Source organism: Euleptes europaea, chromosome 5 (genome assembly GCF_029931775.1).
Source record: "Euleptes europaea isolate rEulEur1 chromosome 5, rEulEur1.hap1, whole genome shotgun sequence".
In the NCBI taxonomy this organism is placed as follows: Eukaryota; Metazoa; Chordata; class Lepidosauria; order Squamata; family Sphaerodactylidae; genus Euleptes; species Euleptes europaea.
The window spans coordinates 14,061,256-14,087,250 of record NC_079316.1 but is presented as its reverse complement, the minus strand read 5'-3'; the positions used below and the strand labels follow the sequence as shown (position 1 = coordinate 14,087,250).

The 25,995-nt window shown below is 47.1% G+C and overlaps 1 protein-coding gene across 1 annotated transcript in view; it reads right to left on the bottom strand.

The window, feature by feature from the left end:
* Positions 1–25,995, bottom strand: part of CCDC39 (coiled-coil domain containing 39) — a 33,734-nt gene continuing 7,739 nt past the window's right edge. The window contains 15 exon segments of the mRNA XM_056850367.1: positions 1–145; positions 246–322; positions 2,232–2,411; positions 2,593–2,733; positions 4,616–4,722; positions 6,788–6,947; positions 9,212–9,335; positions 12,809–13,017; positions 14,067–14,204; positions 15,624–15,788; positions 17,858–18,052; positions 21,689–21,821; positions 24,291–24,394; positions 24,889–25,080; positions 25,281–25,409. Coding sequence (XP_056706345.1) covers positions 1–145; positions 246–322; positions 2,232–2,411; positions 2,593–2,733; positions 4,616–4,722; positions 6,788–6,947; positions 9,212–9,335; positions 12,809–13,017; positions 14,067–14,204; positions 15,624–15,788; positions 17,858–18,052; positions 21,689–21,821; positions 24,291–24,394; positions 24,889–25,080; positions 25,281–25,409 — 2,199 coding nt within the window.

Below are 25,995 nucleotides of genomic sequence, written 5' to 3'. Positions count from 1 at the left end.
CTATTTTGAAGACCTGCTGTGCGAAGTTCTGGAGCTGCTGCTTCGGGTTGAAGGGCGTGAAGAAGCCACTGTAGTAGAGGGTAAAGTCAAAGAGACAACTTTAAGGTGCGATTGACTAGAAGATGAAGCAGAGCTCTTTGGGGAGCTGAAAGGCAATATATATATACATATATTTAGAAAGAAAAAAATTAGTGCTGTCCAGTAAGAAATTTTTTTAGTTTAAAACCTATCGTAGAAGCACTTACATGCTCGAGGACGATGAGCTGTGACCAGATAAGCGTGAACTCAGATGGCCACTGACAGTAGGAAAGGGTAAGTCAGCCTAAAAGTTTAAAAAAACAAAACAAGAATTGAGGAATGTGCCAGGCCTCCAACAGAAGTGAACAGAAATACTGACTCTATGGCAGGGGTGGGGAACCTCAGGCCCGGGGGCCGTATGCGGCCCCCGAGGACATTTTTTGCGGCCCTCAGGAGCTCCGGGACCCTGCTGCAGAGGCGGGGCGCAGGGCAGCCCTCCCAGAGGGTGTTCCTGGCGCCACGGCTTACAGTGGTGCTGCGGCGCCCTTTGGACCTCCTCTCACCGACTGTCGGCTGTTGAGCAGCGAGAGGGAGGGGGAAAGAGGCTGGCGGCTTCCAGCGGCAGAGAATGCATGCAGGAGCCAATTGGGCTTCGGGGGGGGGGGCTTTTGTGGACTCTGGGGAGGAAAGGGCATGGAGACTGGGGCCTGGTCGCGTGGGGCTCTGTGTGCCGCCGGGTGTGTGTGTGGGCAGGGGAGGCTGGGGCCCGGTCACGCGGGGCCGGTGTGTGTGTGGGGGGGAAGGCTTTTCTCTCTTTTCTTCCTTTTTCTGTCACTCCTTTCTCTCCCTCTTTTTCTGTCTCTTTCTTTGTCTCCCTCCGTCCTTTTGTCTCCCTTCATCCTTTTCTTTCTTTCTCCCTCTCTCTCCATTTCTTTCTCCCTTTCTCTCCCTCCCTTTTCCTCTTTCTCTGTTTTCCTTCCTCCCTTGCCGATCAACTGTGGGCTGTGCCCCCCTGGCACCTCATTTGCTCGGGCGCACTGCTGGCTGCCCTTCCGCCTGGGAGGGGGGAGTGGGGGCACCCTGCAGGCCTTCTCTGTGTGGCTTCCCCTGGGGTTGCCAACCTCCAGGTGGTGGCTGGAGACCTGGCAATCCTAGCCTCTTTCCCCCCCCCCACCGGGAGATCTACACCTGGTATGGCCCCTAAATGATGTCATAAATGTGCAAATGGCCCTTGGCAGGAAAAAGGTTCCCCACCCCTGCTCTATGGGATGTGATTTTGTACAGTGCGTGCAAATCTTGGACATAAATCCACTGGGTCGGAGCTGAGAAACCATGGATGGAATGAGCTGATGGAACAGATCTTTTCCCCATGCAGCCTCCTACATCCTCATCAAGTGCTGCTGAGGCTAAGGGAAACTTTAGTAACATCATGAGAAGTTCCCCCTCCCCCCATGAAGAGTGGTTTCTGCTCATTTTCCCTTGTGTTGGCTCACTCTAATTCACGGGTCCCCAACATGGTGCCTGTCGGTGCCGGCCAAGTGTTTTCAGATAGTGGATGGGGTTAGGTGGGGCTCTTGCCCAGTGCGGCTTCTGATTGGCCACTGGTGATCTGAGAGCTGGCGTGGTGTAGTGGTTAGGAGTGGTGGAGTCTAATCTGGAGGACCGGGTTGGTTTCCCCACTCCTCCACATGAAGCCAGCTGGGTGACCTTGGGGTAGTCACACACTCTCAGCCCCACCTGTCTCACAGGGTGTCTGTTGTGGAAAGGGGAAGGTGATTGTAAGCTGACTTGATTCTTCCTTAAGTGGTAGAGAAAGTTGGCACATAAAAACCAGCTCTTCTAGGATATGCAGATTAAAATAACATTGCTTTGGTGGCAGCTGCTATCAGTGCCGGTTTTATTCTCAAACTCTTTCCCATTGTATATTTTAAAGTTACCCCTTACCTGCCCTTGGACTTCCTCTGGGTGTGTGTGTGGGGGGGGGCTCTGCCTCCTGTGGCAGCCATTTTGTGGTTGTGCCCTTCACCTTAAGTCAGAGTTATGAAGATGTCGAAAGGCTCAAAAAGGCTGGGGACCCCCAGTAATTCCTGAGCAGCCCAGGAGACTGATGGGAAATGGGGAGGGGGGATCCATTCTGTGTCCCGGCTCCATTTACAATTCACTAGACTCAAGCCACACTGTCACTGAAATATCAAGTGGGCAAGAAATAGTACCTGTTCAAAGTAAGTCTGGAAGACTGTGCCTAACTCTGGATTTGCATCTGAAACGTCGAGCAGCATTTTATCAACAGTTTTGCTGAAGTCTTTCAGCTCACGGAAATCAATATCTTGTTCTTCCAGTGTTTCTGACTCGGTATTCTTTAGTGAGCGGAGGTCTCTGGATAATCGGGAAACCTTTATAGGCGTGAAATAGTTACACAGCTTTGTTGAATAAAAATGAATAGCTGTTGAGGTAACAATGTAAATACATTTTTGTATAGTGCATACTTTACTGATAGCTCCCAATGCTGACCTCTCATTTTAAAAGGCTCTACTTTCAGAACGCTGTACCTGTTCTGTATTAATTTAAACCAACCTGTTTTGCAACTCGTTGTAGTTTAGGCTTCTGGTAATCAATTTCTTTGGTCAGCTGCAAAAGGAGCGCATTTTTCTCCTTGGATTTTTCTTGCCAAACGGCCTCCTCTTTCAAAAGGTTATCGAGGGTATTTTGCATGGCCTGAAAAAATTAACAAGTTCACATGTAAGCTTGTTTGAAAACAGCATTTTAAAGATGCTTACAAAATAATGTGATCAAGGAAAAGGTAGTGTGTATGTATATTTTTTCTCTGTAGTCATTTTCCTTTTGGTAAAACATTCACAACCTGATGCCCCAAGGGGAAATTAGAGCAGAGATTGTGTGTTTGTGTGTAAAGTGCGGTCAAGTCACAGCTGACTCGGCAACCCCAGCAAGGGGCTTTCAAGGTGAATGAGAAGCAGAGGTGGTTGGCCATATGCCTTTTATGCAAGGACATTTCCCCGCGGTCACCCCCACTGACTGCTTTGGGGCTTCCTTTTGCTTATGCACGCCTTTTCTGCCTGTCAGAGGTCGCATTTTCCAGATTCTGGTTGAAACAGCATTTGGAGAACACAGGGAAAATGCACAGGGAGAGCAAGGTGACCTCTGACGGGCAGAAAAGACACGCTTAGTCAAAAGGAAGCCCAAAACAGTCGGCAGGGGTGACCATGGGGAAACGTCCCTGCACAAAAGGCCTTAGTTTTCAAGATCTGACGAGATTGGGCTGTACCATGCCGCCTTCCCTCCCCATTTCATCCAAGTAGACTTCATCAGCCTGTTAGCTTGAAAACATTTTGTTGCAATAAATGAGTTTGAATATAAGCAATACTCCTGAGTGTCGAAGCGTTAGTTTCATCTGGAGTAGTCCAGGACAGGGATTAAAAGGTAAATGGAGTCCCTAGGAATTTCCCAATCTAGACTTGGCAACCTCAGTACAGGGTGACATATTGCGGCCTTGATATGAAGAGCTAATGTGTTAGAACTACACAGGAGAAGTTAATTACAGGGTTGTGTGGGATCCTAAGTACATGCTACTTGGGATAATACCAGTAACACTGGAAAAGGCGTCCGAGGAATTGTAGATATGCGGTCACAGCTGCCAGAATGGTACTAGCCATGAAATGGAAATCGGAGAAAGGTCTCAACATAGACGAATGGAAGAATAAATTGGCAGAATATGCTGTCATGGTGACATTAATTTAGTAAACAAAAGACCTAGAGAAGATTTGTTTCTAAATTGGAGGTTTTATTATGCTTATGTGAAAACAGCTTAAGTTATGAGAAGCTCAATATGGATAATATAAAAATGTGTTTTTAAAGGTATTTTTGTTTAATATAACAAAAACATAGAAATAGAGAATAATATATCACATTTTAGAATGTTAGAGGTTAAATTGGGATAAAAGACATATTCCCACCCAGTGTATATACTTTTTCTTCTATATAATTGAACAGCAGATGTATTATTTTGATGCATTATTGTAATCCCCTATATTCCCCTTATCTTTTATGTTCACTCCTTACTCCTGGGGAAAAAAATTACAAGGGTGTGCAGTTATAAGGGGGAATCAGGAGGCTGTCTTGTCCCCTGAGTAAGAAAAGAGCCCCTATCCTCAACTTCTGCACCACCTAACAACTGATGGGCACTGCGAGACTCCCAGTTTGAAGATACACTTTCCATCTTGACATATTCGTCTTCACGTAATGTGCATTTATTTTGCATGTCAAAAGGGGACCTGTTCATTTTCAGCTCAGGTTGTGCCAAAAAGAAAAGCTTAAGAGCAGGGAACAATGAATCCATGCTCCTCGGAACCGAATTAAAATGCCTGAAATGTTGGATGAGGGCTAGGGGGGAAACATTTGATATTTATTCTGCCCCCACCCCATGGCTGTAGTCAATCCTGCTTAGTCAGAGCAGGAGAGTTTCATCAGAAAGAGAGAGAGAGTAGGTGGAGATGATGACAATGTTCTCCCAAAAGTTTAAATCTGGAGAAGGATTATGCGAGCACTGCCGCACCCGGTTAAAACCCAGAAGCCTCTTTACCTGGATATCTTCCTGGAGCTCCTTGATCTGCCTTCGCTTATATCTGTATTTCTCATCTGCGGCTCTTTTCTCCTTTTCTAGTTGCAGCTTTTCTTCGTATTCTTCACCTATAAAACACTTTGATTGAGGGCTTGATCTCGGACAAGGTAATATGCTCCCCAGGTTAAAAAAAAGGCTGCCTGACTCGTCGTTCTCATACAGCAGAATGGATGTATTTCAAAAACAAGCCCTTCGGTACCAACATATCGAGATTCTTTCAAAAGAAAAACCTACGCTGAAAGCGTGTGCCACTAGCTGAGTTGAATGATAGTGTGCTGCCCACTGAGGTGTTCAATACTTTTAACTAATCCGAGGCCTTTTATGCTTGACTGTTTCCGTTGCGGTCACCCCTCCGACAACTTCAGGTCTTTGTTTTGATTGTGCATGCCGTTTCCGAACGTCAGAGGTCACCTCGCTCTCCCCCTGCGTTTCCCTGTGTTTTGCCCTTGTTTCCAGAGACCTGTTTTATTTCTCATTTGAAAACTTGTATCCTGCCCTTACTCCAAAACCTCCTTCCTTATCCGTCCAACAATCCTTTGAGGAAGGCTGGGCTCATTATGAGGGTGACTTGCCCAAGGCCGTTCGGTGAGCTTCAGAGTTAAGCAGAGATTTCGGCTCGCTCTTCCGTGGGCACAAACCCAGCGCTTTACTGACTGCACTACACGATCGCTAGTCTTCCTAGTCTGATCCCAGAAAGATGACGTAAAATTACTGATGGATCTGATGAGAAAGTCTGATATTAAGGTCTAATCTACCCCCATACTCCAGTATCTATGTATGTACCCAGAATGCTTCGCGTGAACCAAAGAATATATCCATGAGCGTTCTAAGATATTCTGGTCTGTAACAATCCTTATAAAGATATCCTTGTTGGAACAATTATGAAAACATTTCTGGGAAATGTACTTGGCAGTACTGGCGAGAGCTAAAGGCCTGCTAGAGGGTCAGCTTGACATCTAGTTCTAAATGCTCTTAATTATGACTTTGGGGAGAGTCAAGAATTCCATGACAATGGAATGTTGTTTATCCATCTGTATAAGAAGCAAAGCTCTCTGTCATTGAGTAGAGGGAGAGGGAACTGAATTTAAATCCGCTTGGGATCTGTTCCTCTTCTTCCCACCTATAGGTGTATGTGTGCTTTATATGTTAACTGATGTCTTTCTTGGCGTTGCATTGTTCCTTTATTAAAGCTATTATGCCTAGACTTCAGAATTCTCTGATTCCAGTCTTAAGATCATGTTCAGCCTGGAGAATCCCACGACAGATCCAAGACCATTTGCTTTCCCCCTCCTTACTGGAAAGAACTCTGTCAACTGCTTGCAGAAGAGAAGCAAGAGGACGGGCTCCTATCAGTGGCCAGAGGAATGATGGCCACGGGGTGGTTCTGCTGCTTTCCTGCAAGCACCGTCGCCTTGGCAAAATCTGCCTGACCCAGCTGCGTATCGGTTCGAGCTATCAGACTGACCGCTGCCCTCTCCTTCCATTCCCCTTCCCTGGCATGGCTTGCCTTGTCAGTCTGTAATCCTGAGGGCACAGCCTGTCTCTTTTCGCTGCCGAAGTGAGCAGCTCTAGGAGATGACTGAAAACCGGGGTACAGATCTAACAGATAAGAACATTAAAAAAAAAAAAGTATCTTGCCCTCCGTTGCCCCAGATCTGTGCTGCCATTGCAGACTGCCCTGCAACAGCCTCACACATATGGTGCTGCTCTATGAATTCTATGATGAAAACCAGAACAAATACTATTTTCCCTCTGCTTTCTCGTATTAAGCATCTGAACTTTTTCCTGGGGTGTATGGAGTTAGCCCTGGTCAAACTATTGCTTGAGGATAGGGAGGGCTGCCGTATCCCAGGCAATGGCAAAGTTCTGCCTTTTAGCCATTAAGAAGAGAAACACAGTCATACATTATGAGGTGGATTAATGGTCTTATAAACACAGTATTGTAGCTGAGGTTCGCATAATTCACTTATGACAGCTATATAGCTATCCTTGGCTTATTTATTCAATCGGGATTTTTAGTTTTTGATTTTATACAGTTTTTCTCTTTATAACAATTGTAACTTGTACATATGCTGATCTTTGACTGTAACAAGAAAGATTGTCTTGCAACAGCCATCCGAATGTTCTGCTTACTGTTCTCTGTGACTTTCTTTAACGAGTTTCGGTAGTTGCTATTGCAATTATTAAGCACGTGCAGGGTATTTTTGAGGGCAGCACATTCTTTTTCAGCTTGCTGGATAGTGGCATCCAAAGCATCCCCTTCACGCTGCAAGTCCTCCTTTTCCTGAGCAGCCTGAAAATAAAAAGAGATTGCAGTAATCACGCCCCACCATATTGTGGGAATGCTTAGCAGTTAGGGATCTGTTAATAAAACAAATGTAAGGAGGAGGGAAGTCACGTGCAGTTAGATTCCACCATCTCCTAAGCAATACTTCATTTTTTTAAAATAAATTTTTTATTCAGTAAAAAGATAGTTGCATACAATGCTTTACAAGTTTATCTTCAATTCTATAAACAAATCATATCAACTTTAAGTTCAGTTCACTATCTGAGTCAGAATACCATTCTATTTATCAAACTTCTCTTTTTTACCATGCAACATATACAGGTTAGTTTGCTCAACTGTACACATTCCTTTTGTTTCTCCAACCATTCCTCTTTATTTGGAGTTATGTTCCTTTTCCTGTATCTAGCAAAGATAATCTTGTGGAGGTTATGGCATTTAAAACAAGCCCTTGAGTTATCCTTGGGAAGAACGTCTACATAATTCAACAGGAAACATTTAGGAAAGAAAGGTGTTTGTATATTCCTTGAGAAATCGCTCTAGAAATCATTTTCCAATATTATTCGGCTCTATGTCATCTCCCCCGCATATGTATGAAGGTTGCATCCTAAGCAATCCTTCAAAAGAATGCTTCAGTTCAATCCAGGGTCACAACCTGATCACAAGGTCATAGGTTACGCCTACTAGGCTTATGTGAAGCAACGGGGGCTAATATTCTGAGCAGTGGGGTACCTGCGTGCCTCAGCAATCAGATGCTTCTGTCAATCACCCGTACGCATTCTTAAGCTTGAAAAGGATCGCGCACAGCAACAGGGCTTTCCTCGCGAAATGATTACAACCCTTTATAAAACTTGCTCGCAGCTGGAAGAGAAGGCAATTTGGAAAGTTTGCGAGGCGCCCCAGGAGGCCGCCAAACCAAAGAAGTGGGAAGGACTGCAATTACTCAACCTGTGCTTCAGCAAGAGATTAATTTTGTGTTCCAAGCCTGTTCGACATGAAAGAATGGGGGGGAAAAACAAACTGAGAGAAAAGTGGTACATGCTTTCTGAAACGCCTTTACCGAATGACTGGCAGAGGTACCTGGAGCCAGAGCCCAACCAGCAGTGCCCAGTATGGTCTAAATGAGGCACATTAGAAAAGTCGGAGCAAGAGGGCAGACCCAAGGCTAGACAGCCTGAATGGGAAAATAGGGGTTGACAAGATATGGTTAGTATAGCCAATTCAGGAGGCCATTGGATGGATCAGGAAGTTCTAACAGCTCCCAGAGCAATTTTATTGGTCTCCTAGCTAATTTTAATCACAATAGACACCCCACAGTTTCACACCTAAGATGCAAAGGCTGTATTCCCCTCCACATTGTGATGTTAACTCTCTCTCACACACACACATTTTGTGATGACTCTCAGGTAGTGCTGAAAGAATGATCGATCCTGACCACTTGCGAATGGGGGCCAGAAGATGGTGAAATACCCTCCTGCAGCATTAGAGGGTGATTTCTGCAGACTCTCCCCTCTGTGGCAGCCCCTCACTACAAATCCCATGAAATTCCTGGAGGGGCTGCTGATAAGAACATAAGAAAAGCCCTGCTGGATCAGACCAAGGTCCATTGAGTCCAGCAGTCTGTCCACACAGTGGCCAACCAGGTGCCTCTAGGAAGCCCACAAACAAGACGACTGCAGCAGCACCATCCTGCCTGTGTTCCACAGCACCTAATATAATAGGCATGCTCCTCTGATCCTGGAGAAACTAGGTATGCATCATGACTAGTATCCATTTTGACTAGTAGCCATGGATCGCCCTCTCCTCTATGAACATGTCCACTCCCCTCTTAAAGCCTTAAGGACATAAGAAAAGCCATGCTAGCATTCCCCTGTGTTCCACAGCACCTAATATAATAGGCATGCTCCTCTGATCCTGGAGAGAATATGCATGCATCATGACTAGTATTCATGTTAACTAATAGCCATGGATAGCCCCTCTCCTTCATGAACATGTCCACTCCCCTTTTAAAGCCTTCCAAGTCGGCAGCCATCACTGCATCCTGGGGCAGGGAGTGCCACAATTTAACGATGCCTTGTATGAAGAAATACTTCCTTTTATCTGTTTTGATGTAGAAGGACACAATTTTGGTGGGTACAAAGACTGGTGTGGTGGGGAGGGTATTGCTGTTTATGCACTGCAGCTATGTCACAATGGGGTGAATCAGGAGGGAAGGCAGATAATCCTACAGGGAGCTTTCAAGCTGTTGGGCAGCATCAGGGTGGGAAAGTTACCTTAATGACATAATAGACCTGATTTTTGTCCTCCTCTCCTTCTGGGGGCATCATGACGATGGTGATGATCTCGTACCTGCTCTTCAGCTTATCGATTTTACTCAGTCGCTCGTGAAACTCGGTGCTGATAGAGAGAGAAATTCAAAGAGAATCTGTTTGGGGGGGAGAGAACTGGGGTTCTTGTAGCGTGAGGTGTGCCACTGAAAAGGGGACACTGGTTCCGGATTTCTGTCCAAACCAACTGTGAGACAGTTTGTTCTTCTTCAATGAGGCAGGTATTATTTGTGGGGAAAGTAGCAGACTGCTAAACAGGAGTGATACGTGATCGATCCTGGCAGGCGGAACAATCTTCACCCCTTGGTACAAATCAATATTTATTATTTCTTAACATTGTTCATTTATACTCAGCCTTTCTGCCCAATTAGGGTCACCTAATATATAGTATATATCAATATTAGGGGTGTATATATCAATATTATAGTATAGTATATATCAATATTAGGGATGCCAACTCTGGGTTGGGAAATACCTGGAGATTTGGGGAGTGGAGCCTGGGGAGGGCAGTGTTTATTGAGGGGAGGAGGAAGAAGAAGAGTTGGTTTTTATATGCCGACTTTCTCTACCACTTAAGGGAGAATCAAACCAGCTTACAATCACCTCCCCCCCTCCACAACAGACACCCTGTGAGGTAGGTGGGGCTGAGAGAACTGTAAGAGCTGTGACTAGCCCAAGGTCTCCCAGCTGGCTTTATGCGTAGGAGTGGGGAAACCAATCCAGTACCCCAGATCAGCATCCGCTGCTCATGTGTAGGAGTGGGGAATCAAACCCGGTTCTCCAGATCAGAGTCCACCACTGCAAACCACCGCTCTTAACCACTACACCACGCTGGAGGGAGGGACCTCAGCAGGGTGTAATGCTACAGAGTGCCCCCCCCAAGGCAGCCCCTTTCTCCAGGGGAACTGATGCAGATCAGTTGTTATTCTGGGGGAAACTCCAGGCCCCACCCGGAGGTTGGCAACAAGAGGGTTCTTCTCTCCTAAGAAGTCAATTTGCAACCCCCTGCCCTACAGAGAGTCTGGTAACGTTTCATGGGTGGGATGCCTTGCCTCTTTCTGCCCATGACTGCAGCGCTTGGCACTTTATGTCTTTTGGCACCTGGTGTCCCCCCTCCCAGCTCAGGGGGGGGGGCTCTCAAATCCTCCATTGAAGGATGCAAAAGATGGCAATGTGTTGCAATGCAAATGCCTGAATCATGGGGAGCAGCAAGCCAAGGAGCCTCACCAAAATATTGAAAGGTCTGGCATTTCCGTATTCCAGCTGCAGAAGCTGCCCCCTGCTGCTTGTATCTTAATATTGCCACTGGTGGAAGAGAATACGCAACAGCGGGAAACAACCCCCAAATCAAATTATATGCAAGTGCCAATTAGTCATGTAATTATCGAAGGAAAAACATAAGAGTCGGCTCACTTGGCGAGAGGTTAAGCTCCAGTCACGCTAAATCACTCTAATTTCCCGTTGCGTGGGTCGTAGATGGAAGAGGGGGGCGGGAAGGAAAGGCTGCCAAATCCGCCGGGCGAGAACTCATTTCCCAGTTGGGTTGAACCACCCGCTGTACCGAGAAGTCGTCGAAAACAGGCCTTTGCAGTTGCTCCCTGAGTGTTCAGTGTTCTTTTTCTCTGTACACATGAACACATGAAGCTGCCTTGTACTGAATCAGACCCTTGGTCCATCCAAGTCAGTATTGCCTACTCAGACCGGCAGCGGCTCTCCAGGGTCTCAGGCAGAGGTCTTTCACATCACCTCCTTGCCTAGTCCCTTTAACTGGAGATGCTGGGGATTGAACCTTGGGCCTTCTGCATGCCAAGCAGATGCTCTGCCACTGAGCCACGGCCCCTCACAATACTATTTGACTAGCAAGGAGTTCTGGGACCCACTTCTGCTAATGGTAGAAATTGGCTCCGGATAGCAGACCTCCCCTGGAGAAACACGGGAAGCATCAGCTCAGGTCTGCCACTCTTACAGGAGGAGATTCCAAGCATGAACTTGAGTAGCAGCAATGTGAAGCAACTCTGAACACTGAAGGAGGGCTTCATTGTTTGCAGACACCTCCTGGGCAAACAGCACTAAGTATAGAAATTGCAGAAGAAGCTGTAGAAGTGCCTTCACAGTTAACATAAGAAAAGCCATGCTGGATCAGACCGAGGCCCGTGGCCAACTAGGTGCCTCTAGGAAGCCCACAAACTGACTATTCTGAAACATAACAACAGCCAGAATGTTAAATGCCTCTATGCCCTTTTCAGGACAGGGAGGGAACATGGCTCTCCAGGGTCTCAGGCAAACATCTTTCACATCACCTACTTGCCTAGTCCCCTTAACTGGAGATGCCGGGATTGATCCTGGGACCTTCTGCATGCCAAGCAGAGGCTCTACCACAGAGCAACGGCCCCTCCCCGTGTTCATGTGACTTCAGAGGAAAGTGGGCTGGACAAGACCAGCAACAAGGCTCCATGGGAAGTGGACTGCAGGGCAGGGATATGTGGCTCAGTGGCAGATAGGGTTGTCAACTCTAGGCTGGAAAATTCCTGGAGATTTGGGGCTGGAGCCTAGGGAGGGTTGGGTTGGGGCATAATGTCATAGCAGCCTTTTTCTCCTGGGAAATTGATCTCTGTGGCCTGAAGATCAGTTATAATTCCCAGATATATCCAGGCTCCACCTGGAGGTTGGCAATCCTTACCTGGACTCTGGAGAGAAACTGCCAGTCTGGGTAGATAATAGTGAGCTCGATGGACCGATGATCTGATTCAGTATGTGTGTTGTAAACAAAGAGATCTTCTAACCAATTTCAAGGCACATTTGGGCCCCTGAAACATTTTGGTCCTTTATGCATGGGAGTTTTACCTGAGGTTCGTTGCTCGCTGGACCCACACTTTCCTGTTGGGAACCTATGCAACAGCAGTCTCCAAGGTCAAATCAAGTCCCCACCCCTTTAAATGCTGCTTTGTAATTGGCTTACATTGTAGTCTTTACTGTGGAAGAAAATCCCCCCCAAACCCAATTGCTGCATAAAAAAGCATTTTAAGAACATAAAACAAAAAATGGAGCAATCTGAAAGGAGGGGGGAAGAAATCCAAGCCTCAGTTTTAAAAAGCTGTTCTTCTGCTCAGAAGGAGCTCTGAGGAAGCAGGAAGTATTTGAATCCCCGCCTGTGGACATGCAGCTTGGTAACTGGCTGTGAGCAAAACTAAGCTTGCGTATCCCGAACTTTGCCTTATGCATGGAGATTTCACCCGGGCTGAGCTCAGGGGAGCGGGAAGAATTGGGTTAACAGAGGAACGGGAAGGTCCGAGATTTGTGAGGGCTGGCAGCGAGGTCATCACTAATGGAGGGAAAACTCATGCATAACTCCAAGGAATAACCGAGACAGATGGGGGGCGAGCATGAGTGAAAGTACCCATGCATAAACGACCTCACTATGAGCTAGGTGAGGCGGCAAGAATGAAGCCAGCTCTGTGGCTGGGGCCGATTCCTTCAGCAACAGATACGACCTTGCAAAGACAGGCACACCCAGCATCCCACGGCACACACGGGGGCCATTACCTCATCGTCAGACGCTCCTGCTCTGCAATTCTGATCTGGCTCTCAAGCATGGCCTTGTGAACTTTGATCTCAGCCGTCCTTTCTTCCATTGCTGTTCTCAGCTGCTGCTTGCGTTTCTCGAGAGACAAAACTTTCTCTGCCCTGTTGTACAGCGTATTCCTGACACGCTTCAGTTCCAGCTTCAAGAGGTTATCTTCAATCATCAAATCCTTCAGTGGACAAAAACGGCAAGATTATGTTGGGCTGAACCAAGCATCTTAATAAATGTAATAGAAGCTCTGACAATTTGGTTTCCGAAAGAAGAAGAGTTGGTTTTTATATGCCGACTTTCTCTACCACTTAAGAATCATACTAGCTTACAATCACCTTCCCTTCCCCTCCCCACAAGAGACACCCTGTGAGGTAGGTGGGGCTGAAAGAGTGTGACTAGTCCAAGGTCACTCAGCGGGCTTCATGTGCAGGAGAGGGGAAACCAACCCGGTTCACCAGATTAGAGTCTGCCGCTCATGTGGAGGAGTGGGGATTCAAGCCTGGTTCTCCACATCAGAGTCCACCGTTTGCACTGGGATCCTTGTACGGGCAGCATCTGACCACACAAACCCATCAAGCTCCCGCCTGGGTGGTTAGCACCAGTTCAGAGCCACTGATAAGGAAGTGCGCCGCCTGAGAAGTGTGCCCCAGGATTCCTTGCACCATCTCAGAAGATGCCAGCGGCTACTCTCACCCATTACTACAGCTATTTCTACATGCAATCTGAGAGTTGCACCCATCATTCCAACAATGCAAAACAGAGGGAAAATTCACTCATGGCTAGGGTTGCCAGGTTCCTCTTCGCAACCGGTGGGAGGTTTTTGGGGTGGAGCCTGAGGAGGGCGGGGTTTGGGGAGGGGATGGACTTCAATGCCATAGAGTCCAATTGCCAAAGAGGCCATTTTCTCCAGGTGAACTGACCTCTATCAGCTGGAGATCAGTTGTAATAGCAGGAGATCTCCAGCTAGTACCTGGAGGCTGGCAACCCTACTTATGGCTGTACTTTAGTCAACAGTGGCATTTCCTCACTTTCAAATGTGGCACAGGAGAGCTGCGCTTGTGGCCGGCCAATGGGAAGGCACGAGGGAGAGGCTTATAAGCAGGCTCCGCCCTCCTCAAGCGGGGAAGGGCTGCAGATATAATAGTTCAACCCCGATTATTTAACCCGTTTCTTCTTTCTTTCAACAAAGAAGGCTCTCGCTTAAGAGGGGGGAAATCCTCACCCTACCTGCTTATCTGCTCTGGCTTTTTTTAGCAACTTCTCCGATTTGTCGGTGAAAAGGTTTAGTTCATCCACTCTGGTATTCAGGCCAGCCATTTCTTCTCCAGTCTTACTCATAGCCAACTTGGTAAAGTGAATATCGCTCTGGAAGGAAAACAGAAAGGCCCGTGAGGTCACACAAGAATGCTGCTCTGTTGTTGGCGGTGCCTTAGAATCATAGAGTTGGAAGGGACCACCAGGGTCATCTAGTCCAACCCCCTGCCTTGTGACCTAACAGCACCAATCCGTGGCTAAGCAAGGGCCAAGGACATTTCTCCCTCCACAAGCTCTCAGGCATCTGGGATTTAGGGGCAGAACATGTAGGTTGGAGGGCATTGCTTTCAGTAGGTTTGAACTCCCTGTGTTCTTATTTTTTGGAGGGAGGCGGCGAAATGTATCCTGCAATAACTCTGAAAAAACTCAATCCATGGCTTTCAAGACTTCTCATCCTTCCTCTAAATAGATCAGAACTATGTATGCCTTATTTTCAACAACAGAGGGAAAACTCGGGGTTGTTGGCGCCAGACTCAGGGTGGAAAGTGCTGTCAAGTTTCAGCCAACGTATGGCAGCCCCATAGGGTTTTCAAGGCAAGAGACGAGCAGAGGTGCTTTGCCACTGCCTGCCTCTGCAAAGTTGTCCTTGATGGTCTCCCATCCAAGTACTAACCAGGGCACCACGATTTTGGGCACCACAATTTAAGAAGGATATAGACAAGCTGGAACGTGTCCAGCGGAGGGCAATGAAGATGGTGAGGGGTCTGGAGACCAAGTCCTATGAGGACAGGCTGAAAGAGCTGGGTATGTTTAGCTTGGAGAGGAGATGACTAAGAGGTGATATGATAACCATCTTCAAGTACTTGAAGGGCTGTCACATAGAGGATGGTGCCGAGTTGTTTTCTGTTGCCCTAGAAGGTTGGACCAGAATCAATGGTTGAAATTAAATCAAAAGAGTTTCCGGCTAAACATTAGGAAAAACTTTCTGACAGTTAAAACGGTTCCTCAGAGGAACAGGCTTCCTTAGGAGATGATAGGCTCGCCTTCCTTGGAGGTTCTTAAGCAGAGGCTGATGGTCATCTGTCAGCAATACTGACTCAGTGAACTTAGACAGATCATGAGAGAGAGGGCAGGAAGGGTTGCGTCAGTGTTTGGCTATCGTGGCCCTCTCTCACATGCCCAGGGAAATGCCGATCGCCACTTTGGGGTCAGGAAGCAATTTTCCTCCAGGCCAGATTGGCCAGGGATCATGGAGGATTTTTTTGCCATCTTCTGGGCACGGAGTAGGGGTCACTGGGGGTCTAGGGGGGGAAGTAGTTGTGAATTTCCTGCATTGTGCAGGGGGTTGGACTAGATGACCCTGGTGGTCCATTCCAACTCTATGATTCTAGGGCCGACTCTGCTTAGCTTCCAAGATCTGACAAGATCAGGCTATCCTGGGCTACCCAAGTCAGGACAGTTACAAATTAGCCAGGGCTTTAGACGCAGTGAAACCCACCGATGTCCTGTAAGAATCAACAGCCATGGTACCTGAAGTTTCTTCTGCTGATCTTGCAAAACATTACACGATTGTTTCTTCTCATCGGCAATCTTTGTAAGTTCCTTAAGTTTTGCTTCTAAAACTTGCCTCTCATCTGTGTTAAGCTCCCCCTTTAGGCGTGACAGCCTGCGCTCCACTTGCTGAATATAAAAATCCTGTTAAAAATATTTTAAAGCAAGAAATACAATTAGCGGAGAGGCAGGGAAGGAAACAATTTCGGCAACAGCTAAAAAAAAATTAACACAAAAACGCTTTTGCTTTAGGACAGGCACCTAATTAACTGATTGTTGTTTGACAATTGTTTCGGGCCTGTAGGCCTTCTCATTTGTAGACTGCCTTGAAATGGCTGGTGGGCGATGCTGCTCACGAGTAATCCTCTAAAGAGACAACAAAACGGCCCCGGCCCAGATAGAGACTCTGCTCTAGGGAGGCTTACAGCTGAGTGGCAATCTTACCACTACCAGTGGATGATAACAGAAAGGGGTACATTTTTCAAAGTGGTCCACAGGAGTTATGCATACAAATCCCATTAGCAAATAACAGGATTTGAGCATGTTCGTCTCTTGTATCGCTTCAAAAATTTACCCTGAAGCAGCCGCAGTTCAGAGAAGCCAGAGCAAAAGTTGTTTTGGGAGACACACAATCCGATGCTATAAACATATTTACTTGGAAGCAAGTTCTGTAAGGGAATTCACTTCCAAGTCAGTGGATTTTTTTCCCTTTTCTCTTCTTTTTGTTGTTGTTTTAGAAATCGGCTGCACTGAAATAAATGATACTTCCAGGTAAGTGAATGTTATGATATGGTAGCACTGTATCAATTCAGAAACACATAACCAATTCAGAAACACATAAATATGCTCATGTAAGCCATTTATGCGCAAGAGCCCCGTGGCGCAGTACTGCAGTCCAAGCTCTGCTCACAATCTAAGTTTGATCCCGGCGGAAGTCAGTTTTAGGGAGCTGGCTCGAGGTTGACTCAGCCTTCCATCCTTCCGAGGTCGGTAAAATGAGTACCCAGCTTGCTGGGGGTAAAGTGTAGATGACTGGGGAAGGCAAGGGCAAACCACCCCGTAAAGGTCTGCCTAGTAAACGCCAGAATGTGACGTCACCCCATGGGTCAGGAATGACCTGGTGCTTGCACAGGGGACCTTTACCTTTTAGGCCATTTATGCAGGGCTGTTTCCCTTGCCGTTACTCTGCCGACTGCTTCAGGGCTTCCTTTTGATTATGCATGCCTTTCCGACCTTTTGATGATGCATGCCTTTCCAAATGCTTTGAGGCTTCCTTTTGATTATGCATACCTCTCCCGTCAGAGGTTGCCTCCCTCTCCTCCCGCGTTTCCGTGTGCTTTCCGGATGCCGTTTTAGCCAGAATCCAGAAAACGCAGGCAAAACGCACAGAAACGCACGGGGAGTGTGAGGCAACCAGTGACGGTCAGGAAAGGCATGCTTAATCAAAAAGAAGCCCCGAAGCAGTCAGTAGGGGTGACCACGGGGAAACACCCCTGTATGAATGACCGTATTTTGCAAACATGTTTAAAGCTTTAGGATTTTTCTCTGTGTTCTAGAGAGATGGAACTGCATGCTGTTACCAGAAGTAACAATGAAAAAGCTCCCATACACACAAAAACAAAGCCTCGAGATATATATGAACAAGCGAGTGTCTAAACAGACATACGCTTACAATGACTTACATAGGAGTGCCAGCCCTCCACCTTCACTTAGTATCACACCCCTATACCAAACCAGGCCCTGGGAGCCAGTGATTGTTTTTATGAGGAAGGACGGGATTTTCAGGAAGGTGACGTCTGCTTTGTAAGGACAAGAAAGGTTTGAATAAGAATTATAAAACAAGGTATAGGTACTGGATGTTAACAGCCAGGGGACGCTGTGCAATTACCCTCCGAAAATTAAACTTTTGCCTGTGCTTTCTAATTCTTCTTGAAGCCCTCTTGCACTTACAGAGAGGACATCGCCTTCCTGGAATCCTCTTCCTTTTCAGAATGGCCACCTTGGCTCCTCCAAGGCTTGGTTTGGAGTCCAACTGAGTTACTGAGGGTGGAACATCTGGCAGCGGAATTTTAAGCTACTTTCTCTCTGGCGAGTCGCTTGTTCAGTTGACTGGAGACTAGGATCTAACGGCAACTGAATGCCACGCTCTTTCAGATCTGTGCGCACACAAACACATGGGCACGTGCACACACACACAGATGTTATTCTCTTGCCTGAATATACATGATTTCTTGTTGCTTGAGAGTCTCTGCGTCCAACTGGCCCAACCGGCTGTGGAGGTTTTTCATCAGTGCCCGACGTCCATCGATTTCAGATGAGAGGCCCTTCTCTTTGTCCTTCAGTTCTTGTAACTCCTTGGTTTTCTTGAAGTGTGTTTCTCGCAACTGCAACGCCAGTGTTTCCTTTTCCTGTTGGAATTCAAGGCCCAGGTCAGAGTTGCGAAATGTGTTGCTTTACGCATCTTTCCTCCTGGTCCTGACATTGGGGGTTACCGCACTTATATTCCCAGCAATGTATTAAGAGTTTGAAAACGTTATAAAAAATACTGTTTGCACTTTGGCCCCTTTAGCTGTGAAGACGTCTTCCAACCATTTATAAGCCATGGTATCCAAAAAAACCTTTAAAGTGATGTTTTTTATAACATTTTCAAACTCTTAATACATCGCTGGGAATACAAAGTGCAGTAACCGCCAATGTCATGACTCAATGGCCCTGTGATTTTAATTTGAACAGAAGTTTAGTTATTGGGTCACCTTGTACGGTTTTGGTCTGCTGAGAAGCGTGCACCCGCTTCCTTCCCTTCCTACCCAAGCCAAGAGAGGGGCTGTTGATCAGGGGAGAAGGTCCCAGGTTTGATCCCTGGCACCCCCAGCTAAAAGTATCAGGCAGGAGGTGCGGCAAAAGACGTCTGCCTGAGACCCTAGAGAGCTGCTGCCAATCTGAGTAGACAATGCTAACCTTGATGGACCAAGGCCTAACAGTGGCCAATAGCCATGGTGACTAAAGGGAACCTCCACATTCAGAGACAGTAAACCTTTTAATACCAATAACATTAAGGGAAGGCCTTGGGAGGGGAGAAGAGGAGGAGGTTTTTACCTTTAAGGAGTCTCAAACTGGCTTACAGTCACCTTTCCTTCCTATCCCCACAACAGGCACCTTGTGAGGTAGGTGGGGCTGAGAGAGTTCAGAGAGAACTGTGACCAGCCCAAGGTCACCCAGCAGGCTTCATGTGGAGGAGTGGGAATTGAACCCAGTTCTCCAGATTACAGTCCTCCTCTATTAACCACTACACTATGCCGGCTCCTCTAGGCCCTGTAGCTGGCCCTCCGGAGGAACTGGTTGGCCACTCTGTGAGACAGGTTGCTGCACCAGACAGACCTCTGCTCTGATCCAAGAGGACTCTTCTGATGTTCTTAACGGTCTGATTCAGTATAAGGCGGCTTCTTGTCCTCAGGCATGCTCTTTCCCTGAAATCTCCATCCTGAATCATAGAGTTGGAAGGGACCACCAGGGTCATCTAGTCCAACCCCCTGCACAATGCAGGAAATTCACAACTACCTCCCCCCTACACCCTCAGTGACCCCTTACATGCCCAGAAGATGGCCAAGATGCCTTCCCTCTCATCATCTGCTTACAATCATAGAATCAGCACTACTGACAGATGGCCATCTAACCTCTTCTTAAAATCCTCCAGGGAAGGAGAGCTTACCACCTCCCGATGAAGCCTGTCCACTGAGGAACCGCTCTTACTGTTAGAAATTTCTTCCTAATATCTAGATGAAAATTCTTTTGATTTAATTTCAACCCGTTGGTTCTGGTCCGACCTGCTGGGGCAGCAGAAAACAACTCGGCACCATCCTCTATATGACAGCCCTTCAAGTACTTGAAGATGGTTATCAAATCCCCTCTCAGTCTTCTCCTCTTCAGGCTAAACATACCCAGCTCCCTCAACCTTTCCTCACAGGACTTGGTCTCCAGACCCCTCACCATCCTGCTTTCTCCTCCTCTTCAAAAAGCTGCGCCGTTCTCTTCTGGCCTCATCCCTCCCTCCCAGCAGCTGATTCTTGGAGTTCCCTGAACTGCCACCACCCACAATAGTCGTGGCCCTAAATGATTCGGAGGTATGTTTAAAATCTTCATCTTCCAATGAGAAAGAAGAATTTAGCCATTACGGTGACCTACTGAACAGAAAGATATAATTCCCTTTGACTGAAATGGATCACATTTTGTTCCTTCCAACTTATTAAGTTCCTAATAAACTTATCAGAACCATTCAAAGAGATCCGAAAATACAGACAGGGTGTTAAATAAGATTCAGTCCCTGTGACTCTGCTTTTCTACAGATAATGGGTGGAGGGGCTGGCCACTGGGGAAAGGAAGCCCCCGAATGGAAAGAATGGGATTGCGAAGGCATTATTCTTTCCCCATATCTTTTCACAGCAAATTAATAGATGGTGGCAAACAGACACGCGTGTCTAATTTTGATGGAAAGCCTGCTTAGGACTAACACGTTACACACATTGTTCGAGAACTGCTCATCCCAGTGAAACCATCACCCTTGGGTGGTGGAACTGCCACACTCCTCTCCACTCGGGTTATCTGTCCTTCTGGGTAAGGAAAGAAGCTCTGCTAATGGTTTAGACATCATAATAAGACTTTTAAGGATAATCTAATGCAATCTGAAGTCAGGCTGGATCATGGGCATTGCTGCATCTTTGTTTCTTTAAAAAAAAAAATAAGGAAATTCACAATCGCCAATTTACAATTTGAAAAATTCTGTGCTCAAAGCAGGGTTTCAAGTGTATTCTGTCCAGCATCACTTAAGAGCCAATCGTACACTGGGTGGTCAGGTTGCCAAATGGCCTTCAGAAAAATATGTCCTGCCTCCTTTGATAGAGGCTTAATGGGATGCTATTTATTTACAAGGTGAGGTTATAGAGCTCAATTCCACGAAAAGCTTCAATTGCCCATTTCTACACATTAAGCCTCTATTAAAGGACCAGGGCATTTATTTCCAGGCCTGTTGACAACCCTAATCTCTCTTTTTCTCCAAGGAGTTTGGTGTAACATACATGGCTCTTCTTCACTCCCCACTGGGCCCTCACAAGGCAGGGTAGGGATTTGCAGCGGGGTCTCCCCTGTCCTAATCTGACATGCTAACCACTGCACAACACTGGCTGATATTAAAATAGCTGGCCTTCCCCAGCTCTTACCCCCGCATCCAATTGGAGGACGCTTTACATGGCTTATGGGCCATCTACTGCCTGGAAACATTTTATATGTTTCTCTAAGTGGGCACAAACATATTACCCCACAGTAAAAATTCTTCAGAGCTCAAGACGTTTAAATAAACCAGTATGTCTATGACATTTTGCAAAGACAACAAACATTTCTACAAAGCATAAAGATAAGGGTTGTTGTTTTTTAGCACTCCTATCAAAATCATGACTTCCAGGTGTGTGGCAGCAAGACACGAGGTGTGACAACCATCCAGTCAGAAGCTCCTGACCAGAGCAAGGTATGCAAAAGTGGGAGGGGCTGTGGCTCAGTGGCAGAGCATCTGCTTGGCATGCAGAAGGCCCAGGTTCAATCCCCAGCATCTCCAGTTAAAGGGACTAGGCAGGTAGGTGATGTGAAAGACCTCTGCCTGAGACCCTGGAGAGCCGCTGCCAGTCTGAGTAGACAATACTGACTTTGATGGACCAAGGGTCTGATTCAGTATAAGGCAGCTTCATGTGTTCAATCCATATGGCTGCCTTCTCTCACTCCTGAATGTGCGTTATAAAAGAACCAAGAAAGAGTGTGTGTGTGTGTGTGGGGGGGCTAATTCTCCCCACCTGCCAGGAAGGGGGGAGAGGTAAACAACAGAAAACTGCTCAGAGAATACAACACACCCTGAATTATCTTTGAGAGAAGCATTCAATGCAGTTGACACAGACATAACGAATCACAAATTAAGACAGTTGGTTAAACGTGCAACTCCAGCCTCCCTTCAACCACCAGACAAAATGCGCTGCCATGCACGGAAGGGAAAGAGTGCTCGCCTTGTTGGTTCTCTCCTTCTCTTTCAGCATCTCTTCGGTCCTGGCCGCTTTCTCTTCTAACGTCAAAGCGCGGTCCGTCACAGCTTTCAGCTTCTTTGAAAGGATCTCGTTTTGGTCCTTGAAGGAGTTTAGCCTAAAAGGAGATTTAAGGGACAATTCAGGCACAGATCACCCCCAAAGCATTTGAACCCAAGGCCTCCAATTCGCAGGGCTCGCCTCTTGCATCAGCAGAAGGCTCCCTGCACTAGAAGATGGTGCTATTTGCATAAAAGATCCATGCAATCTAACCCAATATATTATAAGAAGCAGCAGTTACCATTTAGAGCAGGGGTGTCGAATTCAATCATTACGAGGGCTGGACATGACATAAATGCCACTTGGTCAGGCTGGGCCATGCCTCGCCAGCCCAGATCGAGGGAGTGTGTGTGGCTGCCTCAACTGGCCCATGGGACGGATAAGAGCTCTCAAGGGGGTGGATCCGGCCTGCAGGCCTTATGCTTAACACCCCTGATTTAGAGTCTTCTTAGCTAGTAAGCAGCCAACATTTCAGCCATGGTTTTCATTTTTAAAAATTTATGACAACAACAACAACAATAATAATAATGAGGAGGAGGAGTTGGTTTTTATATGCCGACTTTCTCTACCAGATAAGGCAGAATCAAACTGGCTTACAATCACATTCCCAACCCCTCCCACAACAGACACCCAGTGAGGTAAGTGGGGCTATTAAGAGAGAGCTCTTAATAGAACTGTGACTAGCCCAAGGTCACCCAGCTGGCTTCATGTGGAGGAGTGGGGAAACCAACCTGGTTCATCAGATTAGCATCAGCCGCTCATGTGGAGGAGTGGGAATTGAACCCGGTTTTCCAGATCAGAGTCCATTGCTTCAAACCACCTCTCTTAACCACTACACCATGCTGGCTCCCTCTACCACTTAAGGCAGAATCAAACCAGCTTACATTCACCTACCCTTCCTCTCCCACAAGACACTCTGTTAGATAGATAAATATATATTAAGTCAGACTATTTGATCCTGTCCAGCATCTGCCATACTGTACATTAAGAGCCAAACTACACAATACTTTTTGGAGAGGGGCTGTGGCTCATTGGTAGAGCATCTGCTTGGCATGCTGAAGATCCCAGTTCAATCCCTGGCATCTCCAGCTATCAGGATCCGGCAAGAGGTGAGGGGAAAGACCTCAGCCTGAGACCCTGGAGAGCTGCTGCCAGTCTGAGTAGACAATACTGCCACGATGGAGCAATGGTCTAATTCAGTATAAGGCAGCTTCATGCATGTTCATGAGGCCGGTTGGGTCCAAGACCGATTTGTTTTTCCCACAGCCGCCCAACAGCCAAAAATTGTACCATGTGGTTGGGCCCGAAAGGCATTTAAAATGGCAGGCCACAAATTCAGTCAGCCAATTAAATGACAACAAATGCCAGTCACACTTTGACAAACTGTGGGTAAATTGCACCAATGGGGGGAAAAAAGCCTTTCCCTTTACTTTTCCACAAGATTTTTATCCCGTTCTGTCTCCAAGGAACATGCGGCAGGACACCTGGTGTCCCCCTCTCCCGTTTCCTCACAACCGCCCTCCAGGGAAAGGCAGGGCAGGCTGAGAAAAGGCAGCTGGTGGCGATTTGACACCCGGGCCCTTGCTAGTCAAAAGCCTTTACTACACTTCACTAACTCAGGTGAATCAGGGAAGACTTATGAAGGGCGATACCCGAACAAGCCTTTTTACCCTACTGGGGCTAACAGCAGGTTGGGGACCCTGATTTCTACCAGGGAAATGGCACCGGGGGTGGGGTTGTAGTTAAAACCGTCTTGCCGAGGGATGTAGCCCTAATCCAACCCACCCCCGCAGCAGCTGCTTTTTGAGAAAACGCCAGAACTGCTCATGATTCCCCACACAAGCAGCCATTAAGGCTTCAGCTTCAATCCAGCTCATGCATACAACTTTCTTCCAACAGCAGCTGTCCCAATATTTCCCAAGACTTAAAAAGAAAGCCACCCATCAACTCCTGTTATAAACACTGAGGAGACCCACCCCCAATTAATGACTCCACTATATGTGAAACTGCCTATGTCCCCGCCTTGTGAAGCACTGCAGAATCACAGAATCATAGAGTTGGAAGGGACCACCAGGGTCATCTAGTCCAAGCCTCTGCACAATGCAGGAAATTCACAACTACCTCCCCCACCACACCCCCAGTGACCCCTACTACATGTCCAGAAGATGGCCAAGATGCCCTCCCTCTTGTTATCTGCCTAAGGTCATAGAATCAGCATTGCTGACAGACGGCTATCTAGCCTCTGCTTAAAAACCTCCGGGGAAGGAGAGCTTACCACCTCCCGAGGAAGCCTGTTCCACTGAAGAACCGCTCTAACTGTCAGAAAGTTCTTCCTAATGTCTAGACGGAAACTCTTTTGATTTAATTTCAACCCGTTGGTTCTGGTCCGACCTTCTGGGGCAACAGAAAGCAACTCGACACAGTTAAGCATTAAGTATCCATTCTGTTTTATCAACTACAAAAAACCCCTGAGAAGAGCCACTGTAGAAACCCCCCCGAAATCACTTCCACCATTTATAATTCCTACCTGAGATTCTTCTCCTGGATTTCCTTCTTCAGGTTAGCTACAGAGAATCTCATCATTTCAAGTTCAGAAGCAGTCCCATCTACAGTGGCTTTCAGCGTATCCAGCTAAATATTAGTTAGTTTTGAAAAGACGTGAAATACAAGCGTATTTAATGCACACAGGTCCAAACTAAACATGACAGCAAACTTCTGGCCACCACAAGGACGTTGCCATTTTAAAGCCACTGAAAATGCCGCAAGTGGGCCCACAGCACAGTGGACTGTGGCAGTCTTGTTTACCCCTAAACTTTATCAAGTGCCTAAACGGCTGCCTCCCCACCCCACGGTATCCTTGAGGAGGGGCTGTGGCTCTGTGATAGAGCACCTGCTTGGCATGCAGAAGGTCCCAGGTTCAATCCCCAGCATCTGCAGTTAAAGGGACTAGGCAGGTAGGTGATGCGAAAGACCCCTGTCTGAGACGCTGGAGAGCTGCTGCCGGTCTGAGTAGACAATACTGACTTTGATGGACCAAGGGTCTGATTCAGTATAAGGCAGCTTCATGTAAAAGGTTACAGGTCTGAAACTAGTTTCAATATTTGCTGTGCTAATGTTCATATTACCTCGTCCTGCAGCTGGCTCCGATTAGCCTCCTCTTTTTGGTACTCTGTCCTCAGTTTGGCAGCCTGCCGATCGGCTACGCCAATTCTCTTCTCGTACTCCATGTTGTTGCCGCTCTCATTCGCCATGAACTGGATCTTGTCTTTAAGCACGCTTTCCTTGGCTCGTATCGCTCGCCTGGCCTGGGCTAAGAGCTGGGTGCAGAAAAGGATGAACATTGTTTTTAAGAGCAGCCTGGTTCATCAACCACCAAATTGAGTTCTAAGATGTACAAGATATCATTGAACACCCAGACTGTAAACCAAAGGGCCAAAGGATGCATGCACAATCGCTCATGAGTATCCAGAAGCCCACAGGCATTACAAGTAGCCCAGATCCAAGAAAAATGGTTTACCAAGCCACAATGGTCTATTTCTTCATCTCTTCTCTGCATTTGCTCTATGGTGTTTTCCCACTGTTTGATAAGCTCTTGCCTCTCGCGATGAACCCTGCGGAAATCTTCGGCCGCCTTATCCAGCTCAATCTGTAATGAGAAGTGGAACCCAAACATTGGAGCTTGTATCCAAAAGCTTACAAACTCATGGAACAGAAGAAGGGTTGGTTTTTATATGCCAACTTTCTCTACCACTTAAGGAATAATCAAACCGGCTACTTCCCTTCCCCTCCCCACAACAGACACCCTGTGAGATAGGTGGGGCTGAGAGAGCTCTTAATACAACTGTGACTAGCCCAAGGTCACCCAGCTGGCTTCATGTGGAGGAGTGGGGAAACTAACCCAGTTCAGCAGATTAGCGTCTGCCGCTCATGTGGAGGAGTGGGGAATCAAACCCAGTTCTCCAGATCAGAGTCCACCGCTCCAAACCACTGCTCTTAACCACTACACCACGCTGGCTCTCCCAGGTTTTCCCAGCCCCTCTCTCCTGCTGCAGCCCACCAAAGTTCTGCTCCAGGGAGTCAGGGGACTCTCAAACAGAACAGGGTGCAAAAGGGCTGTCTGCAGTCCCTGTTCCTTCTCCACCACCACCCCACCAATGGAAAAGCCCTTCCATCAAGTGGCAAATGACAAGGATGCAAGTCATAAAGTAAAACCTCCAATTCCTCCGCGGACG